Source organism: Ananas comosus, linkage group 6 (genome assembly GCF_001540865.1).
Source record: "Ananas comosus cultivar F153 linkage group 6, ASM154086v1, whole genome shotgun sequence".
Lineage (NCBI taxonomy): Eukaryota > Viridiplantae > Streptophyta > Magnoliopsida > Poales > Bromeliaceae > Ananas > Ananas comosus.
The window spans coordinates 11,449,502-11,474,770 of NC_033626.1; the positions used below are offsets into that span (position 1 = coordinate 11,449,502).

General features: G+C 36.2%; 4 protein-coding genes across 5 annotated transcripts; 2 read left to right on the forward strand and 2 right to left on the reverse strand.

The window, feature by feature from the left end:
- On the forward strand, nucleotides 8,446–12,805 carry LOC109711393 (uncharacterized protein At1g04910-like). Of its 2 annotated transcripts, none has more exons than XM_020234403.1 (12): nucleotides 8,446–8,690; nucleotides 8,895–8,960; nucleotides 9,363–9,474; nucleotides 9,582–9,649; nucleotides 10,275–10,363; nucleotides 10,440–10,620; nucleotides 10,712–10,840; nucleotides 10,934–11,067; nucleotides 11,174–11,387; nucleotides 11,723–11,907; nucleotides 12,003–12,098; nucleotides 12,190–12,805. In XM_020234403.1, the coding sequence occupies exons 1-12, from the start codon at nucleotides 8,526–8,528 to the stop codon at nucleotides 12,314–12,316; spliced, it is 1,566 nt and encodes a 521-aa protein (XP_020089992.1). In that variant the 5' UTR covers nucleotides 8,446–8,525; the 3' UTR covers nucleotides 12,317–12,805. The 2 variants fall into 2 exon arrangements, with proteins under 2 accessions (XP_020089992.1, XP_020089993.1); XM_020234404.1 differs by having other exon boundaries at nucleotides 9,372–9,474.
- Nucleotides 14,373–16,638, forward strand: LOC109711394 (pentatricopeptide repeat-containing protein At4g02750-like). Its single transcript, XM_020234405.1, has 2 exons — nucleotides 14,373–15,172; nucleotides 15,325–16,638. The coding sequence occupies exons 1-2, from the start codon at nucleotides 14,413–14,415 to the stop codon at nucleotides 16,269–16,271; spliced, it is 1,707 nt and encodes a 568-aa protein (XP_020089994.1). The 5' UTR covers nucleotides 14,373–14,412; the 3' UTR covers nucleotides 16,272–16,638.
- LOC109711395 (WEB family protein At5g16730, chloroplastic-like) lies at nucleotides 16,831–19,016 on the reverse strand. Its single transcript, XM_020234406.1, has 4 exons — nucleotides 18,931–19,016; nucleotides 18,771–18,816; nucleotides 18,512–18,680; nucleotides 16,831–18,417 (listed from the first exon to the last, which is right to left on the reverse strand). Exons 2-4 carry the CDS (start codon nucleotides 18,788–18,790, stop codon nucleotides 17,029–17,031), a joined length of 1,578 nt encoding a protein of 525 aa, XP_020089995.1. The 5' UTR covers nucleotides 18,791–18,816; nucleotides 18,931–19,016; the 3' UTR covers nucleotides 16,831–17,028.
- On the reverse strand, nucleotides 21,541–24,183 carry LOC109711396 (14-3-3 protein 6-like). Its single transcript, XM_020234407.1, has 4 exons — nucleotides 23,541–24,183; nucleotides 23,140–23,262; nucleotides 21,976–22,092; nucleotides 21,541–21,875 (listed from the first exon to the last, which is right to left on the reverse strand). The coding sequence occupies exons 1-4, from the start codon at nucleotides 24,027–24,029 to the stop codon at nucleotides 21,822–21,824; spliced, it is 783 nt and encodes a 260-aa protein (XP_020089996.1). The 5' UTR covers nucleotides 24,030–24,183; the 3' UTR covers nucleotides 21,541–21,821.

Here is a 25,269-nt window from a genome sequence, read left to right on the forward strand (position 1 = left end):
TATTAAGTAGGTTCGGGTCAAGATTGTATCCCTTTCCATGCCTTTTATTTTCTTTCTGTTTCAACTTTTCGGGTGCAAGTGGGGAAGAGAAAAAAGTAGTGACCGACGAACACGCAGGAGGGATCGAAGAGGGGGCCAAGCAAGGAATACTTAAATATTACAATATTATTTTTTCAGCAGCTTAAGTTTTTAAAGAATAATCAAAATTTTCTACTTAATTTTTTTTCACATTATATTAGAATGGACGGTATTAGGTTTTAATTCAGTCAGAATTCTATAAAAATAACCTTCGGTCCAAATATCAAGAAAATGTTTAATATAAATATTAAAACAAGATAAAAATATATAAAATTTATCTGAATTATGGACAATTTTCAAAAGGCTTGTTGAACCAATCCGGCGCGGACAGTTGGCACACTGAGTTCATATCCATATTCAGGATTCAAAGTACTGGATCAGGAGCACGGAAAAATGCGCCAGGAGATATGAGCCGCGTTTGTTCGAAAAACGTGACAACCGCAAGCGGTTATGGGCGGTTCCCAACGGCAGTTCCAATCGGCCGAACGTGGTCCTCCAAATCCGGAGAAGATGGCCGATCGTGCAATAACTAAACACAAGGGAAAAATATATAAATAGGCCTGTAGTACCCTAAAAACGGGTCTTCGCTCCTGCGCACAAAAGACCACCTTTATTTTTCCCTGCATTTTCTCGCTTTTGCCTAGGAGTAGTTCTTGTAACTTAGCCTTCTTGGAGTCTGTCTGCCCTCCGGGCATCACTTCATTGTAAACACCTTGGAGTCTGTCTGCCCTCGGGGCATCACTCCCTTGTACACCTCGGAGTTTGTCTGCCCTCCGAGCATCACTCCCTTCTTATTAATAGAAAGTCGTTTTCGGCTCCTCAGGCCGACCAGATCTCGTTTTTGTCCTAGCTATTCGGCTCATCTCTCAGCCGGAATATAGGCCCCACCTGTTCATTCGGCTCACCTTGCCGAAGCGAATTTACTAAAGAGGTTTTCGGACCCGACCGATTTGATCCCTTATCGGTCGAATCGCTTGACCAGTCGTGGACGCAAACTTCGAGGGTCACTATCAGCAGCCGATTTCCACCCCGACACACTTCCCGAGGAGGGTCAAGGCATCGGGAAATTCAGCTATCAACAAGGCTATACAATTTCCCAAAATTTTGATTTCACTATCAAACTTTTTAGTTTGTTTGATTTAAGTTAGTGAACGACACATTAATTTCAAATTGCATCGTTTATTTTTATAGATTTAATTAGTAAATCCTAAAATGTTGAGGACATCTAAACAAATGTATGAAAATCAAGAAGGATGTTTTGATCAACTATAGATATATTAAATATTTTTGAAGTTTTGAAAGATGTACTAAATTATCCCTAAAATGAATGTGTCGAAAGATTGAATAGTCATTTCAAAATGATTCATAATTCTCATAAATTTTATATATTTTTATTTTATACTAATATAATTAATATAAAAAAATATTTAACAACTAATATTTGAATAAAATAAATTTTATTTTAATAATTAAACACCACATATGGACCCGTCCCTAGTGCTTAGCCGTCGGAAGTTTCAAATTTCAAATATAATTATTTTAATATTTCTAGTTAAATTTATTTTTTAAAAAAATAAACGAAATAAATAGTATACTACCTTTCTCTGAGAATAAGTTTACTACTACAACCCCACTTCCTGAGTTTCCCATCAAAGTTGAAAACCTGTGTTATGATAAAGATTGACTTTGATGAATTTTATGTACTCTCCTATGTTGGCTAGCTAAAAAGGTATCAAACATTAATTATTTTTAGGTTTTTGGCTTTTTGGCGAGGAGGGCTTGTTGCTACAGTTGTTAAAAAAGCTCGCTTGGTGGGAAAGCACAAACATAAAGGTAAAATGTACGGACAATTTTTATTACTATTTAGGGCCCTTTGGTTGATGATTTGTAGTATTTCAAAAGTTTTATACATATACTTTATATTTAAAGTGATAAAGTTGTAACTGACTTTTTAAGTTACTTGAATTGGAAGGTTGTTAATTAGGATCTAACATATTTTTTATTAATAGACTGGTAATAATTTTTATCTTATCTAATAAGAAAATTAAAAAACTTTCTAATTTATAATAATTTAGTATTTCATCGTCTAAAAATCTATAATAACTTATTATTTTATTAACACCTTTCATAGTTATTTAACAAGAGCTGAATAATAATAATTTAAATATTTGTAATTAAAAATATAAAAAATTGCTAGAATATTATAAATCGTGAAGCAGATGAGTCCTCACTGTATTATAAATAAGTTCTTACTTTTCATTGAAATATATATTTTGTTTTGTAAACTTTTACCTATAATATTGTGGTATAATATTTAATTGGTTGTTATTCTTTTTCTCTGAAAAGTATATATATATCTTTTAAAGTTGTTTAAAGTAAACTAAAATAAATAAATTTATGTTTGCAAGAAAAGTGATAAAATGATCATTTTATATGAAATAAACTGGTCATTTTAGCAATAATTAACCTGGCTAATTGATGTAAACCAAAAAAAAAGATCAACCTAACATTGTGCAATATTGCAGTAATAACCTCTGTATCATCCGTAAATCTTTTGTGTCATTACATGTATCTGTTAACTTCATTTTTGTTACATTTAACTTCATTTTTGTTACATTTTCAGATTTAACCTTTTTGGCTACTCAAATGTTTTATATTAAGGAAAACTGTTAGCTTATTTTGAGAAATATAGTGTTTAGAGTAAATCGCTTCACTGAATAGTAGATGCCCATTAGTTGGCTCTCCAAATTGTGAACAAACAATGGTTAATTTTTTTTTGTCTCTGAAACTAAATTGGGCTGTTATAGTGTGTATTAATTTAATTTTTTAAAAACTGTTTTATTAAATTAGTCCATAGGCCTCATTTCAAAAACCTGGAAAGCTGGTTACATATATATTATATATGCGTGGAGAGGAGGAGGAAGGGAGCCGTCCGATGGGGAGAACGGACGGCGCAGATTGACCCCAAGGGACACGCCGAGAGGAGGGGAAGGGAGCCATCGGATGAAAAGAGAGGAGGGGAAGGAACGGCGCAGATTAACCCCCTATTGAAGAATGGGAAGGTTGGAGGGGCAATGATAATCCGCCACGTGGCAGAATAGAAGTCCCAAATAGTAAGATTGTATAGATTTTAGATAAAACAACATGTGGAAAACTGAACCTAAAGTGTAAACATACATCGACTGTCCTTAGTGCAAGTAGCAAAGAACTTGGTGGTAAGCATCTGAGGTCTCAAATTCGATGTCTAAGTTGCTTTATACTTCCAGCTAAATTTATTTTTTAAAAAATAAACGAAACGAACAGCATGCTGCCCTCTTCTTAGAACATATATAAACATATCAATTTTCTTTGTAAACAAAATTAGTGGCCATAAAAGGGATATACAATGAACATTCCAAGGAATATAAACCATTCATGTATAAGGCTCGAAGAGATATAGTAGGATATTTTTGAGACGACAATGAAAAGGACCATTTGTAATCAGCTCACATGTATCTATCGCTAAAGCATAAGCAAGTAAACATAGGATGATGATGATGATAGGGTGGGTCCAACAAAAATTCCATCCAAATCAATAATTGCTTTGTTCATATATATTCAACATTAGAGCATCTCTTCTTGGTGGAACATGTCAGTGTCTATTTGGCATATATATGACCTAACAGGGACCTAGCATTGACAACGGTGTTTGCAGTATTATCTGTATCTAGTATAGGTTTAAGAGCTTGATAATTAATACTTGAGATTCTAAGTTCAAAGTATTGGCAATGACATTTGCAGTATTATTTGTGTTGGAAAAATAATCCAAACTTAATTAAAATATAGTTAGAGATATGTTTAAGTCTTTTATTTGATTATGATTAGGATTTGTAATTATTCAAAGTAAAAGTTGAATTTATCATCTGTTATGACTTGATAGCTATATATAGTTAGACATGGATTAATTAGAGAAAAAAAATCACAATAGACATGACTGCATAGGTATTGCCCAGGATGTAATTAATTATCTTTTAAAATATTAATTTAGTTTTCTTCTTCGTCCTTCAATATCTCTTTTCCATATTATTTTGTTCGATTTTAGATCTTGGGTTATATAATTGGTATCAGTACAAATATCGATTTTTGATAATGTATCAGAGAAAATCATGCACGCTTCTAATAATTGGTATTAGAGCAAATCATGCTTCAAACCATTTATATCTAGTATAATTGGCTAAAGATTTGATAGTTAATACTTGAGTTCTAAGTTCAAAATTTAATTGCGGCAATTTTTCAAGCTGTAACAAAAAATTATCTTGAAATTGATTATATTAAAAATATCGTCTTTTGATACCTTAAATTTATGAAAATAAACAGTTATATTAGAATACGTCTGGAAAATATCTCACATTTGAATTACATGAGACGTTTAGTCTTAAGTGTACCATAATGTCTCAAATTAGACATGAGAAAAGGCATTAAGTATAAATTAAAAATATTATTATCTACACTAATATTTTATATTATTTAACAGAATATATACTTGTCATTTATAAAAGAATAATCTTGGATTATCCCGAACTACGCCATACGTGATTCGGCCATTTTGCTTCAACAAACGGTTTGATGAGGGCCACGTGGCACACCTAGCTCGTATGCACGTGCGAGTCACATGCAGCACCGAAAAGTGGGGCCCACCGAGAACTCGAGGACCGTACATCACGCTTGCATTAAAATCGAATTGCACGATTAGTTAGAAAACGAAAGGAAAGTGCATCATTAGAGAATCCATAAGGTGTTTACTGTTTAGGAGCCCTGTCCCCCCCGCCAGTGTTTAGGGACTCGTGTCCACATTTCAATGTATCTATACCTCTATATCTTCCATACATTAATCTTCATGATTAAATCCGACATGTACACACCCTTTTAATTTGAATGTACACACCCTTTTAATTTGAAAAGAAGTGGGGCCTATTTTTTTTTTTTTTTACTTTTTCTTATTTTTTTTAGATTTACTAAGGCCTAAATTTTTCTTTTTATCCCTTTTATTTACCTTTTAGTCTTCCACCCTCTTTCTTAAATTCGCAAATTCGAACCTTTGTTGTGTTTCATATTTGGAGTCAATTAATTGATTAAAAGTGATATATATATATATATATATATATATATAGTCTTACGTATTATTATGAGTCTTTCTTTAGTCATATTAACTGCAATATGATATTTTTTTGATTATTGTGTTATAAAAATAATTTTAATCATCCATTTGTATGATATGCGACCTCTTTTGAATAAGATTGAATAATTTTGTTGGAACGATTTCCTCTTTTGAATAAGATTTAATAATTTTGTTGGAACGATTGATTCTTTTTCATTATAGCTTTTTGTTAAAAAAAGTGTTTGTCTATAATATAGACTATATTTATTATTTTTTATACTAAGCTGATATTTTATTTTTTACAAATTTTTATTTTAATAATATCTACCCGCCGTAATACGCGGGTCACTACACTAGTATATATTAATTTCTCATCTCTGTTGAAAGCAGTGGGTCCATATTATATAAGTTTTAAGCGAAAAATATACATAATTTATCTAAATTATAAATTATTTTAATTTAGCTATTTAATATTTTAAAATTTTAAGTTTACTATGCAATCTTTCAATTTATTTGATTCGAGTTTCAATAAATTTTGACATTACAATTTAAATGTATTGTTTATTTTTACAAATTAGTTAATATACTTCTTGCAATTCTCATAGCTATGAATTTATTAATATAATTAATTAACTTAAATTTTAAAATCAAAGCATCATTTACTGACTCAAATCAAATAGACTAAAAGATTGATTTATAAAATTAAAATTTGGAAAAATTAAATAGTAAATCAAAATAATTCATAGATCAAATAAATCATATGCGTTTTTTTTTTTATTACTGTGAACTGGCAGTGGGAATAAGAAAGGAAAAAAAACAAATAACTATGCCAAATGCAACCAAATACAAGAATTAAGGAATTGTGATTTATAACTCCCTCCGAATAAGTAAATTGGAGAATTAAAAATAGGGCGTTAATGCATGAATTAGGCCGGTTATAGTCGGTGCACAAATAAATTCATTTGTGTCTGTTACTGCTAATATCAGAGTTGCTAATATTATCATCTACAAAGAAAATATTGTCAATATTCCTTGCAACAGAGGTAGATTGTACGTTACCCGCTTCGTTTATTTTATCTAGAAATAAATTTAGTTAGAAATATAAATCAACTAAAATTCGAACTTTAAATATCGGGTACTAACCATCAAATCCTTTGCCACTTGCTCTAGGGACGGTCGGTAACTATAAATATTCTTTTTTGAACTATACACAAACATATCCCTTTTCTTTTTCATTTTTTTAAAACATTTGAAACTATCAAGCACTTACACGACATAATTAAATCAGTTTGGTATTGACCGTCTCTAAAGCAAGTGACAAAGGTTTGATGATTGGTATCCGAGACCCAAGTTCGAATCCTAGTTGATTCACATTTTCAGCTAAGTTTATTTCTAAATGAAATAAAACGAAGCGGGTAGCGTGCTATCTATCCTCAAAAAAAAAAAAAATCAGCTTGGTGCGAATGGAGCATAAAATCTGCATAATAGAAATAACTCTCTCCCTGCTATATATATATAGTAGAATATATATATATTTTTTCTATCTAGAATGCCTGTCAATTAATTGGCAGAAAAATAAACTTTTGTTATCTACCCATTTGCATATGAGCAATACTATTCATACAGCCGAAAGGAAGTGTATGTTATATATCTTACTTATATAACAAGTAAGATATCTTTTACTTGTCCTATAATATGACAAATAAAAATATTTTACTTATTAGATGAATGAATGTAAATCATAAACTCCAAAATAGAGTGTATACTTAGTTTTTCTTTTTGTTTTTCCATATTCAAGTCACTGCTCCATTGTAATTAATCTCCACTTCCTAGTTCCTACTATTTAACCTTTTCTTCCTACGTGAAAAAAAAAAAGAAAAATATTCAGTCCTCAATGATTAAAGAAGCTCATGGATTTATGTTCATTCACCTATATATATTTAAAATATTGTAATTTTTATTTCCCAAGGCATTACATGTAGTTTAGTACATATCTTCTATTTACCTACCGAAAAATAAACAAAAACAACTAGTTAATCAATAATTTGCAAAAAAGAAAAAACTAATCGCGCCTAATGTAGTTGGCTGAGGATTTTGACTATATCTGAATGCATGATAGTTTATGTGGTATATATTCTCTTAATTTATTTAAAAATTATATATGTAATTAATAAGAACTGTGATTAAATATTTAGAATAAATATTATATTCACCCTTAATTTTTTTTTATAAGGTGAAATATACAATCCTATCAAATAGTAAATAGTAAAATTTTTAATGAAATAAAAATCAAACTCCTTACGTAGTATTGTATTAAAATATTTTTATATGAAATAAGTTATTATTGAATAATTTATTTCGGCATTCAGACAAAACCTTGATACCAATGTCTTAAATTTAAATTTCAATTATTTTACGTATTAGCTAAATTTACTTTTAAAAAATAAACATAATAAGTTGCATATTATTATTTTTAAAAAAATTTAGTTAAAAAAAAAAATGAAACAGTCGCTGTAAAGAGACAAAGACGTATTCAAAATTGGTCCCAATAATCAATTATTATGATTATGATTACCATTAATTGATGAGACTTTGACGGATCATACACTATACGGCCAAGAATGTATAAGGACACCGAAAAGGATGTAGTAATAAATTGTCACAAAATTCCAAATTTCCACACTATACTGCACTTTTGGTTCTCAAACTATAAAGTATGTAATATTTTGTTACTCAAATTCTTATAATTAAATTTAGTTGACTATTTACTAAAATATAATTATTATTATATCATGACTTATAGCGTAATTATATTACTGTAATACCCACAACACATCAATATTTAATTAATTACATTTACTTACAATAATTTAAAAAACTAACATAAAATATCATAATAAATTAAAACTTGCCCATAGTTTGAGGAACAAAAGTGTAACAAATTATAGTGACAAAAATAGAAATATTTTATTTATTTTGAAATTAAATAATTAAATTCCAAAATGAGAAAGGAAGTGACTCTATTGGGCGTCTCATTAACGGTCGCCAAAATCTATCAATCCCCAACCGCGAAGATAGGAAAAGCCGGGTTCATGCAGTAAATTTCGGATTTCCAAAGGAGGGGTATTCCGGGAATAAAAACGGCACAGGGGCGTATTGGGAAGGCAGAGGCCGATACAAAAAGTGGGGGCATTCTCGGCATTTATTAAAGTGAGCAGAGACCACAGCGGCGAAGAGAGAGAAAGGAATCGAGAGAATAATATAAGGTGGAGGGAGGGAGAGAGCGAAGGAGAAGGGCGAGAATAGAGAGATGCAGCTGCGGCGCAGGTTAAGGCCCAGCAAGTTGTTGATCCTACGGTGGCTGCTAACCTGCGCCGCTTGCACGATCTCCACCGCGGCGCTCCTGGCCGTACACGTGTCCCCCTCCGGCACCGTTCCCTCCCCCTCCTCCTCCGGGCCTTACAAGCTCTCCAACGTACTCTACTCATCTAACATTAATAGGCGTTCACAAATTTTTTTTTTTTATTTCTTTCCTTTCAATTTTTCTTTTTCTTGTGTCAATTTCGCAATTCATGTTCTATGTTTAAAAAAAATGATTACATTTTTTAAAAAAATAGTTTTATTTTTAAACATATTCGTGTTCTTTCTTTTTTTTTTTTTTTTTTTTAATATTTTGTAGCGGGAGATTGGTGTCGCGGAGCTTAAATGGATGCAAGAGTTTTCGCCTCTTCAACTCTCTCGGAAGGTGATTTACGTTACTTCTCTTCTTTTTTTTTTAAAAAAATTATAGCTATTTGTTTAGGCACTGTTTGATTGTTTAGCTCCGTAATTAGACACAAAATATAAAAGAAAGAAGAGAAAACATGGAAACTGTTGTAGGATAAACCCCGTAACTACTGTTCTAATCAATCATTGTTACAAGGCTTTTCTATTCCTCATTTTATCGTTATTAGTGCGAATTTGCGGAAATAGCCGAGCTGCAAAATTACTGTTATTACTGTAATTTTAGACTAATAAGCAAAATTACTGTTATTACTGTAAGTTACATTCGTAGAACTCGATCGGGTTTTGCGAGAATGTGGTGAGTGAATTTCAGAACGCATATAGAGCAGTCATGCCATCTGTTTCAGTTGTTTCACTCCTCTAGATTTGGCAGTTGGACGGCGCCGACCGCGAGGTATCCGAATTCGAGAAGCTCTGGAAGCCTCCTTCGAACCGCGGTTACGCCCCCTGCGTGGCGCGCGGCTCGTCGATCTCACGTACGGGGCCTACAGCCGATTCTGAAATTCGATAAAATTGTTTTTATTACTAGCTATTCTTTTCTGAGTGATATGTTTCTCATTTTTGGGTCTTCTTATTGCTTCAGCTCTAGAAGAGTCAAGAGGTTACTTGCTCGTTCACGCCAATGGCGGCTTGAACCAGATGCGGGCCGGGGTAAGCTCCTTTGAATTAAAAACCATATCTTGAAGAAGTCAACTGCGGAGATCATGTTGTTGATTATATGATATAGCTAGTGGTTGAATTGGTGAAAGTTGACTTGGTTAATCAAAGTTGTACATTTCCGTTGTTTATATGATCGTAGCAAAAAAAAAAAAAGAAAAATAAAATGATTCATCGATGTGTATAAAGTTGCTGGTGACGTCGCTGAGTACAATTATGATTTATTGATGTTCCATCAATAAGTTGTTGCAGAGTTTATTATTCAACTCATTCACCTCAAAATAAAAAGCATCTGTACCAGATCATGCTGCCTAAAAAATGTTTCCACCATGAGGAAGAAATGAGAAAGCTTAATCTAATTATTATTAATAATTGACTGCGTCGAATAATAATTCTCTTCCATTCTACTAAAATTTGGGCTATTTCACCTTTGCACCCCCGTTTTCTGTCTCGTGTCTCCAATATTTTCAAATAACTTGAGAGGTATCCTAAATATTATTTCGTTGTTCTTGGTCTTATTTATTTGAAGTATAAAATGCTCTTTGGCTATTTTGCTAAATATCTAGTTTTAGTTATGTTTATCTTCTGTTTTTATTGAGTATTGTTCTTCTGCTGGCAGATTTGCGACATGGTAGCAGTTGCACGCATAATAAATGCCACACTTGTAATCCCAGAGCTTGATAAGAAATCATTTTGGCAGGACACCAGGTACACATTATTCATGATTTTTCGTGAATCATTCTGTGGTGCATTTCATGCTAATTGCATGGTTTTGCAATAACAGCAACTTTTCAGATGTTTTTGATGAGGATAATTTCATTACCTCTTTGGCAAATGATGTTAAAATTGTAAAGAAGCTGCCGAAGGAATTTGCAAAAGCTACAAAAGCAGTAAAGTTTTTTAAGAGTTGGTCCGGCATCGAATACTATCAAGAGGAAGTTTATCCTTTATGGGATAATTATCAGGTTATGCTTCTTTTTCATTAGTTACTTTATTATCATTATTATTATTTTAAAAAAAGTATTAACGTGAGGGGGAACATTTTTCATCGAACAGGTAATTCGAGCTGCTAAATCTGATTCTCGTCTTGCTAACAACAACCTGCCCCCGAACATTCAGAAACTTCGATGCCGTGCTTTCTTCGAGGCTCTCCGATTCGCTCCTCCAATTGAGGCTTTAGGAAAGGTAGTACGCTATCTGAAATATTGCTCAGAGTTTTGCATTGCCCAAATCTTCTTACGAATTTTGTGAAGTGCTCAAATATTACTACTTTTGCAGTTATTGGTAGAGAGAATGAAATCATATGGTCCATATATTGCGTTGCACTTGCGATATGAGAAGGATATGCTTGCTTTCAGTGGGTGCACATACGGCTTGTCGCCTGTTGAATCTGACGAACTTGAAAGAATTAGGTACAAAGCTTTATAGCCATTGTACTTTTCTAGCATTTGTTACTAACCAAAGAAGATGTTTGGTCCAGTCGTTTTTCGCATAACCTGCTTTCTCTCATTTTCACAGAGAAAACATAACATACTGGAAAGTGAAATATATCGATCCGTTAGAACAAAGAGCCAAGGGATATTGTCCCTTGACTCCAAAGGAGGTCGGTATCTTTCTTTCTTCGCTAGGATATCCGTCAAATACCCCTATATATATTGCAGCAGGAGAGATATATGGGGGTGATTCTCATATGGCCGATCTCGAATCCCGCTTTCCCATTTTAATGAACAAGGTACTGCTCATGCCTTTGTTGTGTTAGTGCGTCTTTTGCATGATAAAAGGAACTGTAGATCAAACCATCGACTTCGTATGGTAACAGTTCTGATTGTATTAGTATGTTTTTTGTTAGATAAAAGGACATAGCTATGCTAACATGATTTGATTAGTTCCTTAGATTTTATTGAGAATGTTGATGTATGACAATACCAAGAGCTCAATATTTACTTTTTTGTCTCCCTGTTGCTTAATTCAGTTTCATGTATCATGTTCTCCATTTGTTGTGAATTACCAATCTTTATTTGCTACAATAATCCCATTTTCTACTTGTAAAACTGATTAATTTTGTAGGAAACACTTGCATCAGCAGAGGAACTCGGACCCTTTCGTCGCTATGCATCTCAGATGGCGGCTTTAGATTACATTGTATCAGTCGAAAGCAATGTCTTTGTTCCGTCTCATTCAGGGAACATGGCACGGGCAGTTGCGGGCCATCGCCGTTTCCTCGGCCACAGGAAAACCATCAATCCTGACAGGTAAAATAATACTTGCCCAATTCTACTTCTCTTGTTTTCATTTCATTTCTTTTTTTTTTCTTTGGACCTTCATCCTGTTTTTCTTTTTCATGCAGGAAAGCACTTATTCGTTTGTTCGATAAGATCGACAAAGGAATGCTTAAAGAAGGAAAGAATCTATCAAGCAGGGTATCAGAAATTCACAGAAGAAGGTTTTGAAAAGCCAAGTCCTTTTCTTTTGTCTTTCGCTTGTGTATGTCTTTGTTTTTTCAATATTGATCTCATCAATGTGTTGTTGATCAGGCAAGGTTCCCCTAGAAAGAGAAAGGGTCCCATATCTGGAACAAAAGGCAAAGAGAGGTTCCGATCGGAGGAATCGTTTTACGAGAACCCTCTACCGGATTGCCTATGCCAATTTGGGATCTCTTGATGGAGATGGTTCTCTTATTAGCATGTAAATATGACGAGACGCAGCTTTAAAGGAACTCATTAACACTTTCCACATGCTGAACTGAAGCATCTGGAGTTGTTTGCAGGGCTGGCGAAGAAAAAAGAAAAAGAGAGAGAGAAAAAGGAATAACTTAGCTGTGTACAAAGAGCTGTACAGGTGATTGATAGATCAAAGGTGGATAACAGTATAAATAAATCCTTTGCCATATGGTGTTTATTTTAAATTTATATGGTGATTTATTATTGTAACAAGGTGCTAGCAATGTAGGTAGATACATGTTTGCTGTAAAAAAGAGTAGAAGAAAGAATAAACAGTTTGAGGTTCCAAGAGGAATATATATATTATATACATACAGACGTTTTGTTTTAGCCCTGTTTTCTGGTGGAAAATTGTAAACAAAGCCACATATTTGACTATGTATCGCTAACAATATAAAATAGAAGAACAAGGCCACTCTCATCATTTTTAGCTACCTTGATGCAGATGAGTTCTTATGTTTTAGAATTACGTTTAAATTTTGTGAAATTTGTAGGTTCAGGTTTCTGGGTCGAGTTTCAATCAAAATTCAAATCCAAACTGTATAGCGTGGAACCAAAACTCCCAAAGTCAAAAGTTCTAACTTAGATTTGAATGTTCTAGCAGAGAACAGGGAACTGAAGAGCACTCGAGTAGTACATATTACATGAGGCACACCTACATGAAAATGCACTTAGCATGACTTATTTGTTGAAGTTCTACCTAAATCTAACCTTAAAACTTTTGTAATCTGAGTTCTCAGCTTCTTCACGCAAAGCACCTCATTTTCTGACTAATCGAATAACTTGCTTTTACCTTCATCTTGAAATATTCAACCATTAATTTGGCCCCACTTTAGAGGGGCTCCTACAAAGAGGTGGTGTTTACCTGCTTCAATTGTCCAAACAAGTGTCTTATTAAAACTCCGCGTTTCACTCCCACCCAATCAATTCCAAGCCACAACATCCACCTTTCCTTTCACTCAAAACTTCCCCTATAAAAACCACCTCCTCATTCCAAAGACAAAACAAACAGGTCAATTCCACATCAAACCAATCAACACAACCAACACACATACTTTTAGTTACTAAAATGGCATTTGGCAACAACTTTGTATTGGGCCTTCTGTTGGTGGCCCTGGTGGTGATGGGCTCCGTCGGCCCGTCGGCGCAGAACAAGGATGACTGCTTCTGCCCCTGCATGAGGGACAAGTGCATGGTCCTCCCCGACGTCACCCGCGAGGAATGCGCGAAAGCGTGCACCGAAGGATGCAACCAGGTCAGCCGAGAGGGCCAGCCCAACCCCGACGAGTTCTGCGGTTTCTAAATTTTTTCTGTTTTTGCGTCACGAAATCTGATCCAGGTCCACCGTGAGCTCTGCTGATGCCGCATTGTTTTTCTCTCCCTTACGGTAGTTGCATTCCGTTATTATTGAAGTGATTGATGTTGTGCATGACGATGATGCATGCATTATCCTCGTAGCAGGGGCATGACGTGATGTTTGAAATAATGCTGCTCCTTGTTTTGTAAGTTAACATGTATTACTCGCTCATTTTGAGTAATACACGAAGTTTTGGGCTTTTACTCAAATTTCTCGTGATTTCTCTGGTAAATACTTTTGTTGTATTGAAAATAAAAGAAATAAAGAAATTTTGCGCTTGCATGTCTTTAGTTCTTCACCAATGAATGTAGCATTAGCTACTTTATCTACATATCTACAAACATGTACATATATTAAAAAACAATTATAATATTATTCATAGTAAAGAAATAGTATTTATAATCCACTTTCTATTCTTTTGATGCAGCAGATTACTGTTATAAATTTACGGGATAAAAGATTTATAGTAAACATTATTTATTTGCTATCAATATTATATTAGCTGAAATCTACATATATAATATAAAAATTATTGATATAGGACAATAATTTCAAATTTTACTTGGGCCGCAAACAGGGCTTTGTTGGGCCCACAATTAGTGCATAAATTAAAATTAAACAAAGCTTTAAAATGATCCACGCGCGCGGTAGAGAGCGAGAGCACACCATGCTATTCTCCAATGGCAACGTGCTCCAAGATTCAAACCTTCGTCTCTCGATCTCTCACCCGCTCCTGCGCGCGCACTCTCTCCACTCTCGAGACCTTCCGCTACAACCTCAGGATCGGCGCCCTCGGCCGCGCCGGCGCGCTCGGCGCCGCGCGCCGAGTGTTCGACGAAATGCCGAGCCGAGACGTGGTCTCCTGGAACGCCATCCTCACGGCCCATTGGCAAAACCACGACCTCGGCGGATCGATACGACTCTTTGAATCCATGCCGCAACGCAACGTCGTCTCCTGGAATTCAATTGTTGCTGGTTGCCTCGAGAATGGCGAGCCCGAGGAGGCGCTACGCTACTTTGAGCGAATGCCGGAGCGGAACATAGCTTCGTGGAACGCGATGATTTCTGGGTTGATAAGATACGATCGGCTTGACGAAGCTGAGAAGCTGTTTAGGGAGATGCCCAATAGGAATGTGATTTCCTACACCGCGATGGTCGACGGGTTCGCGCGGAATGGGGAGATAGGGAAGGCGAGAGAGCTGTTCGATAGAATGCCTAAGAGGAATGCGATATCGTGGGCGGCGATGATAAGCGGGTATGTGGAGAACGGGATGTTTGCGGAGGCGAGGCGGTTGTTCGACCAGATGCAGGAGAAGAATGTGGCTGCGTACACGGCGATGATTACGGGGTATTGTAAGGAGGGGAAGGTTGAGGATGCGAGGAAAATTTTTGATGAGATTCGGTTTAAAGATATCATTTCATGGAATGCCATGATTGCCGGTATGCTTAAAGAATCAGGGGGGAAAAATCATAGATGTTATAGTTATCATTGATTCAAATGGATTATTCACTAGCATCAACATATCAAGCAAATTTCCAAAGTGGCATAATTAGTGTCATATACTCATGAATTTGTTTCCCTACTTCTGTAGGATATGCGCACAACGGACATGGTGAGGAAGCACTGAAACTTCATGTCAACATGCAAGAATTAGGTATGAAACCGGATCACGCGACCCTCATTTCGATCTTGATAGCATGTTCTTGTCTTGCTTGGCTTCAACAAGGGCGACTAACCCACGCAATTGCAATCAAGACCAGACTAGAATCTAACGTTTCGTTGTGTAATGCGTTGATGACGATGTATAGCAAATGTGGCAGCATCAACGAATCAGAATTACTCTTCGAATATCTCAAAAACCGAGACATAGTCTCATGGAACACCATAATTGCAGCTTATTCACAGCACGGGCGCTATCTGAAAGTTCTATCGCTATTTCATGACATGGAAGCAACCGGGTTTAAACCGAACGGCATCACCTTCCTCAGTGTCTTATCTGCTTGTGGGCATGTTGGAAAGGTAGAATTGAGCTTAAAAATGTTCGATATGATGCTAACGAAGCACGGAATATCCCCACAAGCTGAACATTATTCTTGTTTAGTGGATATGCTTAGTCGAGCGGGAGAATTTGAGAAGGCTTGTGATTATATCAAAGAGATGCCATGTAAAGCTGAGAATGCTGTGTGGGGTGCTTTACTTGGAGCTTGTCAAATGTATCCAAATGTGGAGTTAGGGGAATTGGCCGCGAAGAGGCTTGTCCAGTTGGACTCTCGAAACTCGGGGGCCTATGTATTGCTATCAAACATATATGCTGCTAGTGGAATGTGGGGGGAGGTGACTAGGATTAGGGGTTTAATGAAGGAGCAAGGAGTGAAGAAGCAACCAGGGTACAGTTGGACCGAGGTTGCTAACGAAGTTCATCTGTTCTTGGGAGGAGATGCATCTCATCCAGAGATTGTTAGGGTTAAATCGGAGCTTCAAAGAATCAGTTTGCATATGAAAACGGCTAGCGATGATGATGAAGCCACCGATGAGTAAATTGACCCTTTTGATTGGATATTTCTTCCCCTAGAGGGAGAAATTTTATCAGGCAGATGGTTCTGAGCAACTTCATACAGTAGCTTGAACTTTCAGACAATCACTGGGGTGGTGAAGAAAGATATATGATGACAGGTTTTGATCAGAACTCCGATATTTCTCTTCAAAATGGAGGGAAAAAATATAGTGCTTAAATGATTTCCTTTTACCCTATCAGTGTTCCCCAAAAGCACTCAGTTACGCTGCAAGTATTGAAGATTGAGATAGTTTCTCAATTTTCCTCAAAAGCTATCTATGATTGTGCACCCTGCACATGTAATTTAACAACTTCCCTGGAGTTAATATTTTTTCGCAATCTTACTCAAAATTAGATGAGATTACAAGATGTAAACCGGTTCAAGGGAAAATAGGAAGAAGAAGAAATTTAATCAGAAAAAGTTGCCTGTTGAGCCATCATATAATGTGATTCAGCTTGGTTCTGAAAAGGTGCGACTCATTTACTCATATAGCCACTCAATAACAGAAAAAAGTAAATTGCAGTTAACAGGAACTAATTCGGTGAATAGTAAGAAAGTCAAATTTCATTAGTGTCATTCATTTCAGAAACCATATAAAAGTGCAAAATTGGTGGATTTTACAACCATTTCACTCCCAGTGGTTGCCTGAACAAAGATTGGAATATAAGAGTTGCGGAGTAGTTTATAGTATACTCAAATTTGACAAACAAAGAAGCTCATGCTGAGATGATGATCACGTATCACGAAGATCTCAAGGATGATGAGTTCGACCTGCGGAAGTTGCTTCTCCTCAAAAGGTCCCCGAATCTTCGAAGAATCGTCTTTTTCTTTTTCTGCTTCACGGAATTCTCCATGCCATCCAAGTGAGTCCCATCTACAAGATCATATTCGTGTTCCATGTAGTCTGTTGCAATAGACGATGTGGCCTTCATATCGGAAACATTACTAAGCGATGCAACAAACCAGTCCTCCTTTTGGGTCGTATCTAACACAGGCACCTTAAATTTAGCAGGCTCCCCAATAGAATGCCTTCTCCCATTCTGAATTCTCGGCCTCTCCTCTTTCCACTTTGGCCTTTGCCATATGTCTACCTCAGATGAAGAGGCTAGTTTGCTTTTTCCTGCAGTTGATTTCGTTGTAGCAATTAAGTTACTGAGCTCCTTAATCTCATCTTTTGCAGCAGCTTCACTGACCTTGAGGTTTTCGAACTCTTGCTTAATGCTCTGCGATTCATTTTCCTTCTCAAGAATAAGATCCTTTAGCTGAGAATTCTCACTCCTAGCTATCTCCAATGCCTCTTTCGCAACGGTAGCTTCATTTACTGCTTGCTTCAATACATCCCTCAGCTTTGAATTCTCCTCCCTCGTCACCTTTTGTGATTCGATCAGTTTAACTTTCTCCTGTTTTGCTTTGTTGATCTCTTCTTCGCACATCTTCATGCAGTTCAAAAATCCTCTCTCTTTCTCATTCCAAGCCGCAACCGATTCCTCACCTTCAGACTTTAACCTCTCAGATTCTTCGCATGCCAACCGAAGCTTCTCCTCCATACTGTCGAACAAAGCTCTCGAGCTTTCAGCTTCTGCTCTAACTTTCTCTAACTTGGCTTGGGCCTCCGAAAACCTCTCTTTTACCCAGCTGGCCTCAGTGGTCACTTCTTTGAGCGCAATCGCCAAATCGTCCATGGCCTTCTTGCTATTCTCCTCTGCTTCAACGGCTAACTTGAGTTCATTCCTAAGAATCGTAATCTCCTCTAAATTCCCACTATCCGAGGCCGTTTCCAAACTCTTCTTGCTCTCTTGGAGGGATCTTATCACCAGCTTAGCTTCTTCGAGCAATATTTTCGTCTGCTCGAGCTGTTTCGTTTGCGCCACTAACGACTCGAGCATCTTCCTTTCCGAATCCTTCGCATTCTTTACTTCCTTCTCCAGCGTCTCTACCGCATTACCGTTCCTATTATTACCACCATCTCCCGAATCCTCGTTTCCGCCTCTTCGTGAGTTGATCATCTCCTTCCTCATCTCCGCGATCTCCTTGAGTGCCCGATTCTTCTCGCCCTGCTCTTTCTTCAACTCCTCCTGCAGCTGACTCAGCTGCTGCTGCATCTCCGAAGCCGCCTTCGTGGTTCGCTTCTGATACAAGTGATTTGTGAAAAGAGTAAATCAAACGAGTAGAATCTAACTTGTTTTGACGCATTAATAGCATGGACTAATGAAAATCTTATACCTCAACCGAAGATGCGGACTTGGGCGAGGACTTGCGCTCTGGGCCTCTGATCGATCTAGAATCAGATGAATCAGATGAAATGGGGGTTCCTCTTGGGGATTTTGAAGGAGATATCTTGGGATTGGGGCCACGCGGAGAGCTCTTTTCTCCCATTTTTGCATGTGGATTCCTGAAATCGGAAGGGAACAAACCCCCCACCAAGTAATTAAAATTCAAAAAAGAAAAAAAAAAAAAAAAGAAGAAGGATTTTTATGGTTACCTGGGCCTGGAAGATTGCATCTTGGCGATGACGCAGACGCTATTTCCTATAAAATCTTCATCTCAGATCTCAATGTATATAAGAAAATGGCTAAAAATAAGAAGCAAAAAAGTTGACGAATTGAAAAAAAAAAAAAAATTTGAGAGAATGAAACACCTACGAAGTTGGTGGGAGAAAGAAACGGAGAAAGAGGTATTTTTGCCGGCGCGCAGAATACAGCTGTAGTTTGTGGCGGCGGGGTTTCCGAGCCGGAGTGGGGAGGAGAGTGGGCGATGAGCAGTCTCACGGAAGACTGTAAAGGGACAATGGGCGCGAGCTTCCTTGGCTGACCACTAATTTAGTGACGCCGTGACTCGAAAATATTTTTAAAAAAATGTGTACTTTAATATAATAATTATTATTATTACTATAAAATGTTTTTAAAAATTTTTAAATTTATAGCGAAAGAAGAAAATTAAAAATGTCTTTAAATTTTTTACATTTTTTATAATATAAAAATATAATATTTTTAGCTATTTTATATTAATAAATCTATTTTCATTCTGCTTTTGCTTTGCTTCGCCGTAAAGATGGCCAAGTTATTGGTGACATTGGACGTTGGGGTGAGTTGCGTTGGAGTTCAATCACTCATGCTCTTTTAATTTTCAATCTAATGTGACCGGCAACCACTAGCCTCACCACATTCCTATTTTGATAGTTAAAGTTTTGTTTGGATAGAGACAATGCCATATAAAATAAACAAGAGAAAAAAAAAAAAAAAAAGCTCGTTATTTGGATGAGTGGACGAACGGAAAGATAGAGAAATAACATTTTCTTAGTTTCTTTCCTTTAAAAAAAAAAAAGAATTTGACCACTGGAAAGGTTTTTTTTTTTTCTTTCTTTCCTAAGTTTCAATCAAGATAAGAGAAAATAACTCTCTTTTTCTCTTTTTTTGTGTCTAGACTTCAGTATAAGCCTAGATTATCTTTAACTTGGGTTTGAATCTGATGGGAGATATTTGGGTCAAATTGGTAAATGAATTACAGCAGTGCCCAGTTCAACTATTTGGGGTATGAAATTGTTTTCCATCGTAAATATCAATTTCTGCTTTCTTCGCCCTAACGTAAATTTGCTCGTAAATCTACTTTTTTAAAATGCTGTAATTAACTTTGTCTTAGTTGGTTATAAAGTCATTTATGAGGAGAAAAGAGAGAAAAAATAATGAATTAATTAACAATTGTAATTTTTTTTACCCACTTGTGATTAATATGATTTTTTTTTTTTAAGAGATAGATAATACGCTACCCGCTTCGTTTATTTTATTTAGAAATAAACTTAGCTGGAAATGTGAATCAACTAGGATTCGAACTTGGATCTCGGGTACCAACCACCAAGCCTTTTGCCACTTGCTCTAGGGATGGTCGGTATTAGTGTGAAAATTTTTGATAAAACAAATTACAAAGTGGACTAACTACAAGTTCAAAATTATTGAAAAACAAATGTTACCTAATTTTGAATTACAAGTTCAAAATTATTGAAAAACAAATTTTACCTAAATTTTGAATTACAAGTTCAAAATTATTAAAAAACAAATTTTACCTAAATTTTAATTCAATTCGTTTATTTTATTTAGAAATAAACTTAACTGAAAATATGAATTAACTAGGATTCGAACTTAGAACCTCATGTACCAACCATCAAATCTTTTGCCACTTATTTTAGAGACGGTCAGTTACATCAATTACATAGAGATATTTTTAACTTGAAAAACAGTTACGGGCAAACAAACACATACCTAGATAGGACTGATTTTCAACAACTGCAAGCATGCCTTTTCTCCTCTCTAATCTTTAAGGGTAAGATAAGAAGAATTCGCTACACCATAAAAGAGAGAGCAGCAATGGGCATACATTTTATCTCCCGGCCAGCAAAAAGGAAGACTGCTGCACGAGACATCTTTCGCATATAATATCTGGTCGCTGGCAATTATGATACGTATCTCACGCTTTAAACAGGAGCCAGCTAAGCACAATGATTCGACACAGAACGTCACAAAATTGATCGTAGCATGCTTTTATCTCCGTTCCATTCTTTTCTCTCTCCCAAACGAGAAGTTCAACCTGGCCACTGATTCAAAGTTCGACTAACTTCGCACTAACAAAATTTCTCTATCACCTGTTTTGATGGATGAATGAGGCATTAATCAGAAGTATTAAAATAAGTTATAGAGCTGCCCAATATATACGCTCTCAACGGAAGTAACAACAATAATCTCCTAAATTTCTATGCTTAAAAAAAAAAAAAAATCACCTCACAACACATTACCTAAAAAAATTATGATAATGGAAGCCTTGCAACCAAACTTCTAAATTGCAAGCGTAAAAAGAAAAGGCCCCCGTATTAAAAGAATTATTACCGAGTAACTTGTTTTCTACTCCTTAAATCCTAAAACTGCAAGAAAATGGTTTGGGTCCACACAAACAGGCTTAATCCGATCTCCAGATGAATGATACCCCTAAGGCCATAAAGAGGGCAATTTCTCTGCAAGCATAAGCAAGTCTACTGGTTGTTGTTTAAGCTCACCAGTTCGTTAAATTCCAACTTACCAGGATTGTAGAGGATCCACAACAGAGAAAGCCTGCTTGATTTGTTGGTGATAAGTTCTGGTTTTTTTGCTTTTCTCCCCGACTTTTTCTTAATTCTCTATTCAGTTGACATCAGATGTAACTGAAAAGCGCAACTGAAGCAACACAATCATGTCCAACAAATAGGCAAGGACAGAGCAAAGTCGAAAAATCAGTAACACAATCAACTCTTATTCATTAAGTAGGAAAATAGCCATTCAGAGGGAGTATTCAAAGGAAAGGACATTTAGAAGCCAAATGTTAGATTAAACAGCAGTAGCATTGTGCAAGCATATGACTAGCAAATATAAGCAGATAATTAAGATACGACACCAAAGTGGAAAGGAAAACGAAAGGGAAAAAAAAAAGAAAAATTGATGGTCAATCCGCACGTTGAAGCACCTAAAAAAAAAACAAAGCGCAGCAGGGGACGATCACCAAATCTTAGCTACTGATCATCCTCAGGCTTGCTTGCTTCTTTGATATCGTCAACACCATCCTCCTGGAACAACAACAAAAAAAGAAACCACCCCCAAAAAAAAGCATGAGAGGGACAGACATAGGAAATAAGTTAAGCTTCTTAATCAATGCACGACGAATACCTGCATATCAGAAGTCCAGAGAGTAAGGTTGTCGCGAAGTAGCTGCATAATTAAAGTGCTATCCTTGTATGATTCCTCCCCCAGAGAGTCCAGCTCTGCAATTGCCTCATCAAAAGCCTAACAACAAATATTGGAGAGTTTGTTGATTAGTTAATCAAGCTACAATAGGAAATAAAAACTATATAAATTACATGAACAGGATGCATCATGAACCATGTGAAGCACAACTTGCCCATCCAAGTATGGTCTATGGATTACTGTCCAAAGGGAAGTATCTTTTTTTTTAATAAAAAATAAGCACCTAAAAATAATATGGCCGTCAGTAGTCATTTTGCTAGAAAATAGAAATTAAGTCCTAGATTATATGCAGAGGAAAGATTTTTAGTTCTAGAATACAATAAGCAAGATAAATAAAACTGAGCTTTTCCTTGTAAAATGCAAATGGAGTTGAAAAGAGATGGCCTGAACATAGCTTCTGCCGTAGTTCCTTTTTCACAGCATTAATAAGGATAGTAAAAGACATGAGTCTTTAAATACCTGAAATGTAATTGCTTGAAAACGTCGCACTGTAGTATAAATTTATCTCTTACAGCAGGGCATGCACATATAACAAGTTACGACATAACTAAGTCAAACATAGATTGTTAATTCAGCCTTTTTCTTCATTCTGATTTTTGCACATAATTTGACTCATCAACATGTCCCAATCTGCAGGTATATAAGTTGAAGAAACAACACAGCAAATAAGTCAAACATAGATTGTTAATTCAGCCTTTTTCTTCATTCTCGTTTTTGCACATAATTTGACTCATCGACATGTCCCAATCTGCAGGTATATAACTTGAAGAAACAACACAGAAAATAAGAGTTCTTTCCAACTGAGATAACAATCTTCTTACCTATCCACTCCATCAACTTTAACTTTCACACGTCCAACTGTTTAGTAATTACCAGCATATTACCTTCATAGTCATGAATTTTGGTTCACGCATGCCAAAACAGCATCAAGTAAACGACTCTTGTGACACAAATTTAATTTCCAGCATATGAATAACAGCATTAATAACTATAATAACTGAGTAGCATAGATCTGACACTTTTCTCTTTGTTTTTGAGAAAAATAGATCTGACACATTATCAGCAAGGAATTGACACATGTCTCACCTGCTTTGCAAGAGTGCAGGCCTTGTCCGGCGAATTCAAAATCTCATAGTAGAACACCGAGAAGTTCAGAGCCAGCCCTAGGCGAATCGGATGCGTCGGCGCCAACTCCGTCAGAGCAATATCCTGCAGAAATTAAAACACCTCTGTTAATCATCTCCATATATACCTAATTTTCTCTAACAAAATCAAGACCCCAAACCAAACCCTAACCCTAGCCCAGATTGAAAGGAGATCCAGAATTTCTCTAACAATCAAAATCGCCAACCCAAACCAGCCCACATCCTAGTACCAAATTTGAAAGGAGATCAGATTTTTCTCTAACAAAATCGAGATCGCCGAACCCAAAAAACTAATCAGATCGGATTGAAAGGAGATCAAATCAGATCGGATCGGATCCGTACCTGGGCGGCCTTGTAGGCGGCGAGGGTGTTCTCGGCGGCCTCCTTGCGCTCGGCCCCGGCCTTGAACTCGGCGAGGTAGCGGTGGTAGTCGCCCTTCATCTTGAGGTAGAAGACCTTGGAGTCGGCGGTGGCGGCGGAGGGGACGAGGCGCGCTTCGAGGAGGCGGAGGATGCCGCCGCAGATGTTGGTGAGCTCGGCCTCGATCCGGGCGCGGTAGGCGTGGATGGCGGCGACGTGGTCCTGGTTGCCGCGGCCCTCCTCCTTCTGCTCGATGGAGGAGACGATGCGCCACGAGGCGCGGCGCGCGCCGATGACGTTCTTGTAGGCGACGGAGAGCAGGTTCCGCTCCTCCACGGTGAGCTCCTCCCCCTCCGCCGACGCCGTCGCCACCTTCTCCATGAACTCCACCATCTCCTCGTAGCGCTCCGCTTGCTCCGCGAGCTTCGCCATGTACACGCTCGCCTCCCGGGTCGTCGCCGGCGCCGCCATCTCCGCCGCCGTGGGTAGTGGTGGGGCTGGATCCGATCGCGTGGGAGGAGGAGGAGGAGGAGGAGGAGAAGGGAAAGGAGAGTGGATCGTGGTGGGAGGTTACGAAGGGAAAGGACAGGACAAGTGGGCAAGTGGGTATTATTTGTTTAATGAGGAAGATATACTTTTTCTTTTTTTTTTTTTCCCCCTCCTCTTTATCCTAATTGATTTGTCACAAGTGTTGCCAATGGATTTTATATGGTTTTTATTAAAAAAAAGGAAATTATTGCATAGAGAATAAGATTTTTTTTTTTTTTTTGAGGAGAAAAATTTGGATTCTGATTCATCTTCCACAAATATAGAAAACTTTGAAGGTTTTTGAAATAGTAGAGTAGAGCTTGAGATTTTCTTTTCCTTTGCATGTTTTCTGCCTCACTTATTTTGTAAATAAATAAATTTTAGTTAAAAAATTAAGTAATTAGACTTCGAAATCGGAATCTCAAATATCAATTATCAAATTTTTTATCATCTGCACTGCACATAATCTGTAGTTTGAGATTTTTGTAGAATAAAATATATGAGTAGTCTCTGATAGTTGTAAGTGTTAATCTTTTTCACAATATCATTAGCTCCCAAAAGTACGGGAATTGTTAAACCAATGTAAAAAAAAGTATGAAGAGCTCCGCAACCTTTTCTTGGTTTAGTTATTTTGCATTACTGTAATTTTTTATAATTTGATATAATTGTTGGAAGAATTTATCACTACTGTATTGGTTAGTTAATTTGTAAATACTTCAGCCAAATGATGAGTTACAAGTTTTTTACAAATATAATAAAGTAAACAGAAATTTGCTCCAAATTTTAATTTATTTTTTGTTATGAAATAAATCTTTTGGATACAAATTTAAGATAGTAAACAATTCAACATTTCATTCTACAGTATTTCATATAAAAATTTATTTAAATAATTTTTTTTTAAAAAAATCAATAAGACCAAACCAGGCCAACTTTCAATTTTTTGAAATCACCCCCTCAACTGTAAGCCATTTGAATCTTTTAATTTAACCATCTAACTTCTAAATAGAAACAACTGCATCAACCAGATGAAATATAAAATATACATAAATTAAAGCATACAGGGTGTCACAAGCCTAACGAATTTTTGATGCACAAACATACAAATAATACTAGGTAAAAGATAATAATTTTCTAGTTAAAATAAATCAGGACATAGATTAAACAAATTAATTAATTTTTAAAT